At 42.3% G+C, this 16,129-nt stretch overlaps 1 protein-coding gene across 1 annotated transcript in view; it reads right to left on the minus strand.

The window, feature by feature from the left end:
• Positions 1-4,898, minus strand: part of LOC106809601 (monocarboxylate transporter 10-like) — a 14,375-nt gene extending 9,477 nt beyond the window's left edge. Inside the window, exons 1-4 of the mRNA XM_014812736.1 lie at positions 4,562-4,898; positions 3,348-3,964; positions 1,072-1,387; positions 987-1,040 (exon numbers count right to left, since the gene is read on the minus strand). Of these exons, the coding sequence (XP_014668222.1) occupies positions 987-1,040; positions 1,072-1,387; positions 3,348-3,964; positions 4,562-4,898 (1,324 nt within the window). The remainder of the gene's footprint in view (positions 1-986; positions 1,041-1,071; positions 1,388-3,347; positions 3,965-4,561) is intronic.
• Positions 4,899-16,129: the final 11,231 nt, after the last annotated feature.

The following is a 16,129-nucleotide window of genomic DNA, read 5'->3' on the forward strand; positions in this document are numbered from 1 at the left end:
CTTCTGTCACAGCTCGGAAATGCCCTAGGGAAACACACGATAAAACACATAATATATTAACATATAAGTAAATATAACTTGACTAATTCACTATTATCACCGGCGTAAACACGCATAATGCAATAAAACAACAGACGTGAACATAAAGTAATAAAGTAATGCATAAAACTTATCGTGCGCGAGAATTAACACCGCGATGATCACAACAGTAGTTTCTACTTTGACAGCATACATTATTATTCTTCGCACTCACAGCGATCGTCGAAAAAATAGTAGGGGAGGACGCAAACTCATGCGCAGAATCTGTAGATACCGCTGCTCCACTGGTCTGTACAGCCAGAAGTCAACAGGGCGCCACCGCAGAACAGCCTGGGACGCCAGGAACGATGAAAAATGCCACCCTGCTAAATTTCCCCAACCGGCATTCCGTAACACACAGACCTGTAACATACTGTTAAACCATAAGATAAATAGTGTATGCATTAGTCTGAATTATTATACGTATTACTTCATGTTATATATGGAATTTATTGTGCAAACATTGCGCACGATGTGACCGCATATTAACCAAGTTTACTATAATAAACATTGTCCTGAAGCAACATTATTGCATCAATAATATTGTTATGTATAATATTATATATTATATATATTATATTAGATATTAGCTATAATATGAATCATCTATGATTATCATTGACTATCTACTATCCTAGATATATGAATATAATATGATTATATTAGCATATTATTACCTATCTCATTTATATTATATTATATCTATATATTATAATCCATATAATTATATATCATTTATGTTATATTATTATTAATTTATATTATATTATATCTATATCTATATTATATTATATTAATTGTATTATATTATATTATATTAATTATACTATATGATATTACATATTTTATTATATACCGCTTATTTTGAGAATGTGGTGAATAAATACAGATAGGAATGAAATGAATACCAGCTATAGGCGGACCAGCTGTCATTGGAATGGAGTCGATCAGTCCCGAATACTGAATCCCTACCACGCGGCTGTGCCGTCATGCGTCTTTTGTCCCGCGCACCAGATTCAGAAAACGCGATCGGTCCGAACATGCACACGCAACAACCATCAAAGATGCCCATGATTAGAACGATGACGACGAGCACCCAGAAGCTTTTTGTCCCCAGCGTCGGCGACATGAGTATAGACATAATCCCGATGACGAGGATAGACAATTGCTGCAGACGGACTCTATTGATTCGTGGCATGTCGGCGATCTTTCCGAAAACGATACGGCCAAACCACCGATGTCCGCCTCCCAGGCACATAATAAGAACGCCGCCATTGTAGCCCGGCAAGACGTCATTCACATGGTTGGGCTTTATAAGAAATATAATCATTATTATTTGACAATAATAGTGGCAATAACGTTCAAGCTTAAAGGTGCAACGAAAATATAGTAGTGGTGCGTCGTAGGACGTTCTATATTAGACATTACCTTATGAAAGAGCAGATATTTTTACAAAAATCTTTACACGCAAGTTTTAGCGATAGCGTCCTACAATATACAATATGTCACGTGATCTATTACATCTGCGAAGTTTAAATAAATAAAGGAGTATATAAGAAATCAGTATGTACTGCACGCGTGTGCGTGCATGTTGGTGTTTATTTGTTTGCTTAATTGTATGTTGTGCGTGTGTGTGGTGTATGTGTGTGTGTGTGTGACGTGTGTTGTGCGTCAGCGCGTGCCGTCGCGCGTGCGCTGTGTGTATGGTATGCTGTTGTGTATGGCGTGGGTGGGGTGATGTGTGGGACGATTTATAGCTGTGCGCGCAGTGTAGTATTTACGTGTGTGTGCCTGTTGCGGTGCGTGTACAATAACCGTGTGTGTGTGTCGTGTGTCTGGTGGTTGTTGTGTGTGCTGAATCCTCGTGTATGCGCGTGCGTGTGATGTGTGCGTCAGCGCCGTGCGTTGACGAGTTCTGTTCACTCGCACCGTGATGCATGCATGACGTAATGTATGTATGCTATGTATGTATGTAGGTATCGTATGTATGTATGCTATGTATCGAGGTAGTATGTATGTATGTATCGTATGTATGTATGTATGTATGTAATGTTGTATGATTATGTATGTATGATAGGTAATGGAAATGTACTGTATGTATGTATGTATGTAATGTCACTGGTATGTATGTATGTATGTATGCTATGGTATTATGTATGTAGTATGTATGTAGTATGTATCGTATGTTATGTAGTATTTTATGTTGTATGACTTCGTATGTATGTATGTATGTATTATGTATGTATGTATGTATGTATGTATAGTATGTATGTATGTTATGACAATAATGTATGTATGTATGCTATGTATGATATGGTATCGTATGTATTACTGTATGTATGGTATGTATGTATGCTATTGTATTATTATTGCTATGTATGTATTGTATGTATGTTATGTATGCTTATGGTATGTATGTATGTATGCTATGTATGGTACTGTGATGTATGTGTATGTAGGTATGGTATGTATTATTGCTATGATACGTGATGTATGTAGTGTATGTATGTATGTATGTCAGTGTATGTATGTATGTATGGCTATGTGATGTATAGCTATGTATGTATGTAAGTATGTAGTTGTATGTAATATGGTATGTATGTATGTTTTGATTGTACGTATGCATGCATGCATGCATGCATCATGCATGCCCATGCATGCATGCACTGTTATGTACTGTATGTATTATGTATGTATGTATGTATGTATGTATGTATTGTATGGATTGTATGTATGCTATCGTATGTACTGTACTGTATGTATGCTATATGTATGTACTTGCTATCTATGTGTGTGTGTATTGCAGATGTGCCTGTGCGCTGTGCGCGTGCCGCGCTGTGTGCTGTGTGCCTCTCTGTGTATGTATGTGTGTGATGTGTTAGCGTGCGCTCTGCTTGGCGGACTTGTTCGTCTCGATGTATTCAGCTTGCGTGCGCCTGTCGTCTCTCAGTACTTTACGTCCCGTTGTGTGGGTGTCGCGCGTCGCGTCGCCGCGTGCGTGTGTATCGCGTGCGTCTGCGGTCGCGTGCGTGGTGTGTGGTGTCTTGCCGTGTCGTGTGTGCCTGGCCGCTTGGTGTGCTGTGTGTTGTGGTGGTGGTGCGTGCGTGCGGCGCGCGCGCGCGCGATGCTGTGTCATGTAGTGTGTCGTGTGTGGTGTGTGGTGTGTGTGTCGCTACCTTCGCTTGTGTGTGTATGTGTGTGTGAAAGAGAGATGGTATGCTTGCGAGTGCGCTATAGCGATATATGTTACCTCGCGGTTATATCCTTACCAGGTGTGCAAACGGTACGAAATAACCGTAGAAAGCCACGTGCACCCCAATTACCCAAAACACGTAGTTCCAATTCTTCCATATACGGTAGTTGAGAACACCACCGATGCACGATTTGATCCCTCTGCGTTTCCGCAAATCGACTATTGATGTAATCGACGCAACGTATTCCTGCACGGTGTGCTGAGGGTGGTGTAGCCTTGGCCTAAACACTAACGAGCTCAGGCACATGACGCCTAAAAATCCGCTGAGTATTTTAAAAGAAAGGGAAAGTCCGGCTTTCTCAAGCGCCGGCTTCAAAAGAAGCGGATAGACAATCGTAAACACGGCACTGCCGGCGGTCACGAGTCCATTGACTAGTCCAAGTCGCCTCTTAAAATAATGTCCAAGAATAACTAACGACGGGGTGTATGCTAGCGAGCAGCCTATACCCATCATCAGTCCGTAGGTCACGTAGAGCACACGAAGCTTGATGAAAAAGGAGCTGAGGAGCATGCCAGTGAAGGCGAGAAGTCCACCACAAAACGCAGTCTTTCTGATGCCGACAAGATCAATGAGGATCCCACTCAGTGGTGACATCAGAAACGTCAAGCCGACGCACACCGAACCAACCAACGCTGTAAAGAATGAAGACCCACGTTACTGTTTTTATTCAGTATATGTGTGTGTGTGTGTGTGTGTGTGTGTGTGTGTGTGCGTGCGTGCGTGCGTGCGTGCGTGCGCGCGCGCGTGTGTGTGTACGTGTGTATGTGTGTGTGTGTGCGGGCGCGTGTGTGTGTATGTCTGACTGATATGTGCTATCTCGCAGCATTATGGTATACCGCGGACCTATAACATGGCGTCTAAGGCGGCACCGCACATATACGACACTGTAGGCTAAATTCAAACGCTGTTGCCACAGTACTCATTCAAAACGTTTCAGGCTTTGTTGAAGAAATTTGGTAAATAGAACCCATGCAGACTTATTCGTTAAACAGCAGCTTAAAGGTATTTCATTTAACCAAAAAGATTAATACATTAAATTAAGTTTAAACATTTATATTAAAAATATTAGGACATTAATTAAAGAACATTAACAGATTCTATCACGTTTAAATGTTTTGTGGAAATTTACCATTTTATGGTGTGATATATCAAGGATTGATGGCGTATGTCTGTGATTCACGGAGATAATGCAAGTAATCTAAGACTAGAATAATGAAAGATGGTCTTACACGTTTTGAACGCGGTAGCACTCTGCTCTTCCTTTTCTTTTAACTCTTCTAGAAGCTTCACGTAGATCACACCGAACGAGTTCAAGATACCAAATATAGTTCCGTTGGTCCAGAATGATGCAATACAAACCACCCACCCCCACCCTCCTTCAGGTGGGCCGTGCTCAGCGGGGTGGTCTGTGTCTTCTTTGGTGATGCTTACATCCACGTTCAACTTCTCATTGACGCTTGAAGCCAACGACGTGCATTTTTCAGATCCTTGCTCTAGCTTCGTGTTGGCGCCGTTGTGACTGCCCTCTAGAGAGACGGTCTTTTTGTTATTTGTTGATGCAGCCATCGTCCCATCTGTGAAATGCTAAAATACAATGAATAGCTCACAAATAGATGGTGCCATATATGTGCAGGCAGGGTTCGCTTGCGGGCATGTGAACAATGAAACACAATTTAGTAAATATTAAAAGTAAATGTGCAATTTACTGTATTCTGAGAACATTTTCTAAGCAATCAAATGTAAATATATTTGACTGACACATACTGACATTTCTTATAGATTTGTATTTGTTTAACCTATAAAATTGAGAAGCACCACAATCATAATTGTCTAAACCAAATATACAACATCAGAACATGTATTGCACTCGCAAAATTTTGACTGAAGTGATTAACCGTACTTCATTTTAATACTTCTTACCATTAAATTAATTTTCGCATATGCTCATGAGACAAGTAGATAGCATGTGGCAACATGAAGTTAAAACACGCCGAACAAAAGTCGAACTAGTTCACATATATTCGATCGATTACCTATACACACGTGAAATAGTGTGAAACTAAGCACAGCGCAATACTAACTGAACTGTCCTCGTACGATACCGCGTAGCAATGTATATTAGAATGTTCAACTACATCTATTTAATGCACCTAAGAGATAAACACAAATCTGCAATGATTCATCAATATGATTAACCTCGGCTTTCTCATTCTCCGGTACAGTCCCTGGACTTTAAAGATAAATTTTCGTGGTGTAATGAGGTGAAAATAATAACTAACATAATGAATGCTTTTAGCGTTCAGTCATACCTGCTATATATTGGATAACAGCACAGACCAACAAATATTCAAATAAAATAAAAAACGTAATGCAGATAAAAAATTCATAGGCCAAACCGCAAAACTCCTCATTTTTGCGGTTCCCACCGGGGAAGTACTTTTATAAGCTGTTTTTTATTTAATATATATATAACAAGTTAAAAGCAATAAGTTTCGATGTTCCACCTCCAAACAGTAGGCGCAATTTTTAAATCTACTGTTAAAGGTGCCAAAAAATTGAACCAAATAACAGCGGATTATTCAGTATGTAATAATGTCATCGATGACTAATCAATATTGCTGTATTAGAGCCTTTTCAAATTTCACCCAATTAGCGCTTCCTCTATCACAAACATTACATTCATCGACAAAAGCCAAATTAAAAGAGCCAGAAAATGCAGGAAAGGGAAAGCCAGAGGATTGAAGGTTAGAAATAGACACTGCAAATTTTGACTCTATAAAGGAAAAGCGGAAATTGGTTTATCATGTTGTAACATATTGCATTCCATGAGATCACGATGCGCTGTGGTATGGCAGAGAGGTGTATTTCGCTGCGACTGTTACCACGGAGTTTTTACCGCAGACACTGTAGCTTCGTAAAATATAATGAGTATATACAACCAAACATCTATGTCGTCTTATCAAATAATGGCAGAAATAAACGTGGACTTTCGTTAGCAAGCATCTACTGAGTACCTTGAGATATCTCAGCTCAAAATAGTTGTCACGAATCAATGATAAGCATATCATGTGCGCGCAGAGTAGATAAAATGTTTTTTTTTGCACACGGCATCACCAGTGTACGGGGTCCAGTGAGAGTGAATGCTGGCGCAGGGTCTGGGGAAGACGCTTTTTTTTCAATATCGTACCTCCAGGTAGATGTTTGGTAACATTAAACTAGAACGAGTACTGCCTCATGAAATGTGTCAGTGATGAAATAGTCATGTGTGGAGAAACCGGGAAAAGCATGTCAGAAGACTGACCGAGTTCCTGAAGGTTATGGAAGAACAGTCTAGTGCTCAACTCATAGAAATGTGGGGTGGAGACGAACAAGATAACATTGTCTGAGCGTACGTGCACGGCCAAAGTCAAGAATGTTCCCTGGCCCATGGAAAGTGGAAAACAATATCAGAATAGCAATGCTACAGAAAAACAAGATACGCAGAGATTTATCTGTATTGTAACGTTCCAGTCAAGCTATCTACCAAAGCTGCATGACAGCGCAGCTATACCACGAGAGATAGTAAAAAAGATCACCCCATTTGAGTGAAGTAAAGACCATCCGACGGTATTACAGGAGGTTAAGAACTGGCTTCTGTGAACATGGGATATGAATTCTACGACCCAGAACAGATGGCATCCTTGTAAGTGAACACACCATTTCGAGAACATCGAAGCCACAGTGGTACAAGCAAACGGACCAGTCATCTTTCCAGTAAAACGTTACTCATTGCACCGTAAAACTATAGAAATTTGGAAAGAGAACGCTTAACAATAGTCCACGGTATTCAAAGGTCTTTTAATCACACCAGACTATAAATTTCTATGGAGTATTCTCCAGAAACCTCTATGCAGCACTACCTTAATTTAGATGAAGCTAGTAAAATACAGACATGCAACATCGATATACGCGATTAACCCGGTTCTCAGATCCATCTGGATAGATACGTTGTCCACACTTTCCAATAAGGACTAGCATAATGACAGTGAGATGGATGAAACTGCAGACTATATTGACTATATTACACAACTTAATATGTTCAACTTGTCACCAACCAAACAAGAACAACTGATAAGTGAACCAGGATGGGCCGAGATAATATTCAAGAAATGACCGGGCAATATACAGAAACTTCCAAGCGACCTGAGAAGTCATTGGATTTCCGAAACGAGTTTACTATAGAGAATGCTATCATTTTCAACGGCACACATATTAGGTAATGGTTTCAATTCCATTGCAAAATGAAATACTAAATCAACCTCATAACGAGCATCAATGGATTGAGAAGGCCCGCGGACTAGCGCATCAGAGTTCGCTCTGGCCAAGTATCAATAGTAACACTGTGCAAAGGCTGTCAGCTATGTCATGAACTGGAGGTCCAATAACAAAAGCCGCCCATGAAGATGCATGGAAGACCTCGCATCCCTTTGACAAAGCTTTCCACAGATCTATTCAAAAACGACCAGTGGTCATATAATAATTTCTGACTATTAGAGTCGCCATCCAGTTGTGAAACAGTTGGAGTCACTTTCTGCCAAAGCAGTTCGTGCTGAAATAAAAGAAGCAATCAGCCCCGTAGGAGTTCCCCGTGAAATAATGTCAGATAATAGACCACAGTGCAATAGAGAATACATCGACTTTTTTGAAACGCGTAGAAATAAATCATTATATAATGCTTATGTATTGCTAATAACCCCGATCTACTATATAGTAGATCGCTATAGATCGGGGTTATTAGCAGTCGTAGCTATCCCTAATTAAATAACTCTATAGACATCATCATGGCTAATTATCAGAAGTGTCTGAAGTCAAGAGGAGACGTTGATCTAGGATTAATTGAATGTTAGAGCAACTTCCCTAGACAAAATCTTGCCTTTAATTTGTTTGTGTTCAAGAGGGAGATGTATTATGGTACTACATTCTAGGACGTTCCGATGCACATGAGTATGACATAGAGTAGTTTCTTGGCTGATGGTAGTGGAGTGCTTACCACAGACACTGTAGTTGCGTTAAAGATAATGAATTCATGCAACCATCAGCCCCTCATGCAACGATAATGCAGACACTAAACCGGACATGCCGATACTAACTAATATCGGAAGTAAATAAAAGCGAAGGTAATATGTTATTTACTCCTGACTATATTATGCTAATCACTATAGGCGAGAATATTGGTGTGCGGCTCACCAATTTTCCCCTAAACTACTTGTCTGATCACAAAGCTACGTGGCATGGGCGCGCCGGGGCTGGACGGGATAGTTTTGGGCTATAAACATATTTATTTACATGGCCGGCTTTCCACAGAAACGAAAATACGGTTGGACAACCAATTAACAGAGATTTGGTTGGCGCCGATTACTAGGCACCGATTAACAAAGCTAACATCGACATTGGTTGGCACGAGTAAGGGAATAGGGTGTCTGCAAGCATGCATGCAGGGAAATCAGAAACTTTAGAACCAAAAAATATGGGCAATTCTGACAAAATCGAACGCCAGTCACAACGGTATACTCCACAGTGTTTTACTGTTTACTTACGTGCCACTACGTGATAACTGCGCTTGCGTGCGTGTACTTGTACTTGCGTGTTAATGTAACTCCGATCCGTGCGTATGTGCTGTCGAGTCCTTATCATGACCGGGCGCGTGCAAGGGTTACACAGCTCCTATTCTATCCATACTCCAGCTCCTATCCATGACTGTTTTCTGAATTCAACAATGGATAACAATAACAGGTTTGGCCAAACGTTTTACAATATTAATCGAACGGCCGGGCGTTTTGTCTTGAACTATTTCGGTTTAACCACTCGCCCTAAAGGAACCGGTAAAAGCGTATAAAAAAGCTCAGACAACGCCGGGCCTGTCAGAAAAACCTTCTATATACAATAATGGTTGTGTTACAACAGATATCGTTTAAGCTTTTTCAAGTAGTGTCACAAACCGAAATTTAGCTGCTAGGCGCAGAATAGCACAAGTTTCAAGCAATGCGTGATAATAGTAACTAACACACACAGGACTACGGTTATCATCACCGGTAACGGATACACGGAGTTTACACGCATACATTGTGCATGCGTAATATGCATGTGTAGGGGTGCGCGCGCGCGTGTGCGCGGGTGTACGTGTGTACATGCGTGCGTGCGTGCGCGTGAGCATACGTGATCGTGCGTGAATAGAGACATGGAGGACACGCGCCGGGTGCAACCAATGGGTTATAACTACAAAATATTGTTTACGTTAACAATGTAATCGTATACATATAATCGTATAATCGTATAATAATCATATATCATATATAATCATATAATCGTATACATGTAATCGTAGCTGATTATACATAATAATAATAATAATAATAAAATATTAACAATAATGTATTATTAGGTCTTGATTAACAAAAGATAATTAATAGGTCTTGATTATTAAACTAGCAAAACTAGCTTACCTCCAATGACACCATCCCACGGTGCATTCTGCGTGTAATCACAATGCATGCACTAGCTGCTTTCGAATTTATACTTTTTCGCGTGGAACTGCTATCTACGCGCACGCACAGATTTATACAGAGGACACGTGTGAAAGAATAACCCTAATGTTAACGCTGGCTGGCCTTTATGATCTCTGAGTCGCAAAAAAAACCGTGCTAGGTCCTTAGTACATCGGACGATACGGCGGTTATGCTAACAATTAATATATTGCTGACTCACGGGTAGTCCAGGCATTTCGTGCAAAAAATGGGGTCAACTTCGGACAAATTGCAACAGAAAGTCTGTCAACTGTTTTATACCCAGAAATATGTCCTCTATATTAACATATCAAAACTCTTAAGGAATCCTGGTGGTGGAAGGTTCCATGGCGGCCATTTTTCAAAATGGCCGCCATAAAACTGATATTTCCCTATATCTCCGCTTCTAAATAACATAGAGCTTTGATTTTAAGTGCTAAACATACATTTTCAGGGATAAGGAATCCAATGAAACACATTTCAATAAGCTAAACCTGACCAAAAAACTGAAATAGCAGCCAAAACCAGATGTCATGGTGCCTGTCACACAACGTGCATCTATTCCACACTGAAGTTCGTGTGTAAGCATGCTCGTCGCCATGGTGTTACGTCCGTCATTACCTTTGACCAACCACTATGGTGGAAAGCCATCATGATCATCGAGACTAAGCCCACAGGAAGTGTCTTGGATGACATAATCTTAATTGCGCCTGGGGGGCTTTCACACAGAAATGAGTTTCTTGGGAAGCATCGGGCACCTCATGGCTGGATCAGGGGGGATCAGGACTGCAGAAATTCTTGGAGCTAATCTATGCAGGCAACGCGGTGGTACACATGATGACAGGCAAGGCTATTGCACGAGCAGTACGAGAACATCTCATTATTGATGCAGTACTGAATGCCTTAATTTTGTCAGACGTACTTGGTGTGCCACTCCATCAACCATCTGCAGAGCCACATGAAGTGGAGGTGACCAATGAGGCAACAGTGTCACCAGATGATGAGCCTACGACAGACGGAACTGGAAACACTGATCTTGATGAACTTGCTGCACTCTACAAGAACCTGGTTGAAGGTTTCGTGTCTGCAGAGGAGTTCGTTCAAGCTGATGTGTTAACCAGGATCAAGGAGCTCCTCAGGGTCAAAACCGAATCCTTGAAGTCCTCTAGGACTGCCACACTTTGGCTACAGTACATGGAGATGGTGGACATACTACGGAAGTTTGTCAGAGCAGAGCGCATTGGCAGCCTCTGGGCACAACCTCTACACCAAATCAGCCCGCCTCTATGTGCACGGATGAGCAAGCTCAAGGATGAACATCCAGATGTGTACCAACGATTCGAAGAAGGGTTCCATGTTGTCAGAAGAAGTGATCGCCTATGGGCTGGTCTGTCCGTAGATCTCACCATCAAACAGATCCTGATGAGGAGTATGAAGACCAGCAGTCAGGGGCGTAGCCAGTATGTAGCACTGTAGGCCCGGGCCTACACTTTTTTTGGCCAAGTTATCTTTTTTTTTAAACACCCATAATTCAAGTCCATAAGCTTGCTGGACGTGTTTAAGGGTCTAGGCAGGAAAAACTATTGAAATGAACGTAGCAAGAATATGGCTAAATTAGGTGACCTATTCTTCTGTCATCTAGGCTGTCATTTCTATCGCGTGCCGTTTCATTCAACACTCTACCCGCCGAAAAAGACTAGGATCCGATCTTGTCAGTTTTTTAACATTTTAACTCGTTCGTAACACTATTTTAACTCGTTTATTTTTTGGGTTTAAAAGTGATATTGAATGAGGTGTCTCAAGTTAGCAAGAGGCCAGGGAACCAGAATGAACACTCGGGAAGGGCCGTTTCCGGCCATCTGGAGGGTTTGTAAAACCAAAAATTTTCTTGTGCGATCCGCGCCAACCGATGGTGGCGCTCCGCTCAAATAGTCGTGCCTACAACTTTGAAAATCCTGGCTACGCCCCTGGCGGTGGCCTGACGAGAGGGCGAGGCATGACAGAGGAACAGCGTCTCATATGACTGCTCTCCATTCCTGCCTGTGCTGAAGTCAACAATGCTATGCAGCAGCTCACACGTGTCAACTACAACACTGGTGAACAAAACAAGGACATGACAAATGCTAGACAAGCACGTGACATGAAAGACACACATGCAGTTATCAGCTATCTTCAAGAGAGAACACCCTTCCGCTCAGATCCGAGCTTGCGTAGCATCTCGACAGGGGTGCATGCAACCAGCACAGTCAATGTGGACTCAGCAAAAACTGTTGGAACAGCTATCCTGACCAACATGGATGGACAAACTGCTGCTGACTACACATTCAAGAGGAAGGATCAGGCCATCACCTTGGCTGCGAAATTGGCAGTAAAGATTGATGGTGAGGCAGTACAGGTGGATCCCAAGCTGCTTTTCCAGCGACTGACAATTGCTGCAAAAGCTACAGAGGATCTGGAGTCTGTGTTCAAATATGAGCTGTGCAGTTACCCACCAGCTCTGTTTGATTCCACACTGCTGCTCCGACAGCCACAGAAGCCAGTGCTAGCAGATGCTATCTGGACACACGATGCACCAGGAATCACAAGCTAAGTCCACTACGTGTTCGATGGTGGGGCACTAGTCCAGCGCATTCCATGGGAACGTGGCTCAATATACAAAGGTATCTGCGCGCAATACACAGAGTATGTCACAAAGAAGTATGGACAGACAACAGTCGTGTTTGATGGCTATGATGGTACATCAACAAAGGACACAACACACCAGAGACATACGAGAGGGAATGCTGGAGCAACGGTGACGTTTGATAAAGATATGCAGGTCGCAATAAAGAAGGAACAATTCCTGACAAACAAGACAAACAAGCAGCGCTTCATCAACATGCTCAGCACCAAACTATACGGGCACAGAACTGCCAGACACATCATTCTGCAGATGACGCTGATCTCCTCATAGTGCAGAAGGCAGTGGAGTCTGCAGCCACCACTGATACTGTGCTGATCGGAGATGACAGAGATCTGCTCATCTTGCTCATCTACCACACCAACCTCAAGTCATGTGACCTGTTCTTCCAACCCGAGCCAAAGAAGAATGTGAAGAAACCGCGTGTCTGGAACATGAAGTCTGTCAAGCAGCAGTTATGCCCCGATGTATCACAGCACATTTTCTTCATGCACACTCTCCTGGGATATGTGATACTACTTCCCGCGTGTATGGCATTGGCAAGGGAGCTTCTCTCAACAAATTCAAAACCAGTGCGCACTTCCGTGAACAAGCCAATGTGTTTGATGTAGCTTATTGAAATGTGTGTCATTGGATTTCTGGCCCCAGAAAATGTATTTTTAGCACTTAAAATCAAAGCCCTAAGTCCTTTAGAAGCGGAGATATTGGGAAATATCAGGTAATTAATTATGGCGGCCATTTTGGAAAATGGCTGTTATTTCAATTTTTTGGCTAGGTTTAGCTTATCGAAATCTGTTTCATTTGATTCCTTGTCCCTGAAAATGTATGTTTAGCACTTAAAATCTAAGCTCTATCTTATTTAGAAGCAGAGATATAAGGAAATATCAGTTTTATGGCGGCCATTTTGAAAAATGCCCGCCATGGAACCTATAGCTTCCTCCACCAGGATTCCTTAAGAGTTTTGATATGTTATAGTGGACACCTCCAAGTACGTTCCACAGAATTGAGTTTTGTGTTTACAAAATTGAGTTTTGTGGAACCGGTTCGACAGAATTGAGTTTTGTGTTCACAAAATTGAGTTTTGTGTTTACAAAATTGAGTTTTGTGGAACCGGTTCGACAGAATTGAGTTTTGTGTTCACAAAATTTAGTTTTGTGGGACAGGATTGACAGAATTGAGTTTTGTGTTCACAAAATTTAGTTTTGTGGGACAGGATTGACAGAATTGAGTTTTGTGTTCACAAAACTCATTTTTGTCAAGTTTATAGGTACAAAAATGCCTGTCCTGCATATGGCGCCCCGTACCAAGAGCATAAAACAGTTGAGACACTTTCTGTTGCAATTTTTCCGAGGTCATATCAAATAATGCCTGGACTAGGGTGCATATCGTGTAGGCCTACTAACTGCATGCAATTCAGTGGTTAAATGTTAACAATATTTAAAAGTCAATGCGAACCCAACGATATATGCGTATTTTTCAATAAAAACACTAAACGATAATATTTTACCATATTATTACTTACCTTAAGATATTGTATGAAAATGTTGTGTTTTCATAACGTTTGAAGCAATAATAATTCGAGAAAAATAAATAAATAAACGAGACACAATTCTACTTGAAGCGTGGCCTAATCTGAGTTCCAACTTTCACGTTTTCAATAAAAAAATGATAGTAAATAAACACGAAATCTACTACCAAAGTCCTAATGTATCTCTACTCTCTTAATTTCGCCTATTATTACCGATATAATTTCCTGTAAATACTGCTCAAATGCTACTCTGCTACACACAAGTACACCGCCCGCACGCCGCTGTGCACAACCAACAAGAATATAGAAAATAGAGAATGTAGAAAAATATAGAACTCTATATAGAAGAACAAGAATATATAACAAGAATAACAGGATTATAGAACTCTATATTCTTGTTGTTTGTGCACAGCGGCGTGCTAGCTCCAAGAAACGGTATTGCTAGGGTTACAACAACTTGTATAGACAATCCATCGCACAGCCTGGTCGGGCTAAGCGGCGGGCGGCGCGCGGGGCGGGGGCGGGGCGGCGGGGCGGGGGGCCAGATGGAAGCTCGCGAATGGAAAGCATCCGTTCTGTCATGCTGAAGGCGTATGACACCTGCGTTGGACGAGTCGCGAACCAAGAGCGGATGTCGGTGATGTTCCTTGTTTTGGAAAAGTCCATGATCGCTTGCAGGAATTGCTTGCAAGGTCGGCTCACGCTTGTCTGGTGTAATCTCGAACCCGGCAAATGTAACGGTGGCCTGGCACGAAACAAATTTCTCAGGGTTGAGGTTATCCGCTTCCTGCCGCAGATATCTAACCAGTTACATGCCTGGTAGAAACTTTCCTCCAGGTTGTCGGCCCAAGAGTAGTGTGTCGTCGATCATTTGGTTTTTGTTGGGACATCGAGATCAATCTCGTCAAATCTTCTGGAGTAGCCGTCTCGCCTGATGCAATGTAGCCCTGTGGGGCTGTGCGGTAACGGTATCTTCCCCAAGGTGTGATGAAGGTGGTAAGGCTGCTTATCTTCTTCCGGAGTGGTACACTGTGGTAAGCCGTTCCACGCGTCGAAAACAGTTTATACCGTCCCATGTGGGACCGACCGCGCTTGGTGAATGGAGACTGTGTGTGGTGGGTTTCACGTGTTGCATGCGTGTTAAGTGGTTGCATGTCAACTGTCCGTCTCGGCTTGCCGTTTTTCTTCGCACAAACGACCATGCGGTGGCACCATGTCACGCGGTTCACCATACTGTACTGCTTCCAGTACGCCAAGCCGTACGGTCTCTGTCTTAATCCAGCTTTAACATCGTCTCGCCAATGGATGCAGTACAGGCACGGCGGAGAATGTACTGCTACGGGTTCGGCATCTGGGTCCACCATTAGATGTAGCGGGGGGCCTTCATCATCGCAGTAGGTTGGTGTTCGCACGTGTTGAATGTGCTCGATTTGTAACGACAGGAGGTATTGTCCTCAGCTCCTCTCGATTGTCTTCAGTCGCCTGGAAATGGTAGACTCGACGGTGGTGGGCGGCGGCAGCTGCGGTCGAGGACATTCACACCTCGGTCGAGCCCGCTGTCATTTTCGTCACGAGCTAGGTGCGTCATCACTACCAGAATGTGCCGCCTGATCGTTGCTGGTTTCACCTACGGTTGGGAATGTGTCTTAGATCATGGCCTAGGCGAATACAAATTTCCAGGGTGAGGGTATCCGTTCCCGCCGCAGATATCTAACCAGTTACATGCCTGGTAGAAACTTTCCTCCAGGTACTCGTCCATCTTGGTTTTGTTATGATATGTGTTAGAATTTTATTCCGCGCTTTTCAAGTTTAAAATCAGAACAGTCAGGTACTCGGAAGGTTTAAGCATACATAGATTTAGCAAGTCCACCCGTTAAACACTACAAGCACGTTGAAAGATTGAGTCCCATCATAGATAGGCGAACGCATCCATTTTGTGAATCAGTCTTTATTCAATGATGGTACTTGATACAGATTACAAATGATGGCACTCAATCTGAAACAATGGACAAGAGAGTTACACTGTGGTGTAATTATTGTCTACTCA

This window comes from Priapulus caudatus, unplaced genomic scaffold (assembly GCF_000485595.1).
Source record: "Priapulus caudatus unplaced genomic scaffold, Priapulus_caudatus-5.0.1 Scaffold367, whole genome shotgun sequence".
Classification (NCBI taxonomy): Eukaryota; Metazoa; Priapulida; class Priapulimorpha; order Priapulimorphida; family Priapulidae; genus Priapulus; species Priapulus caudatus.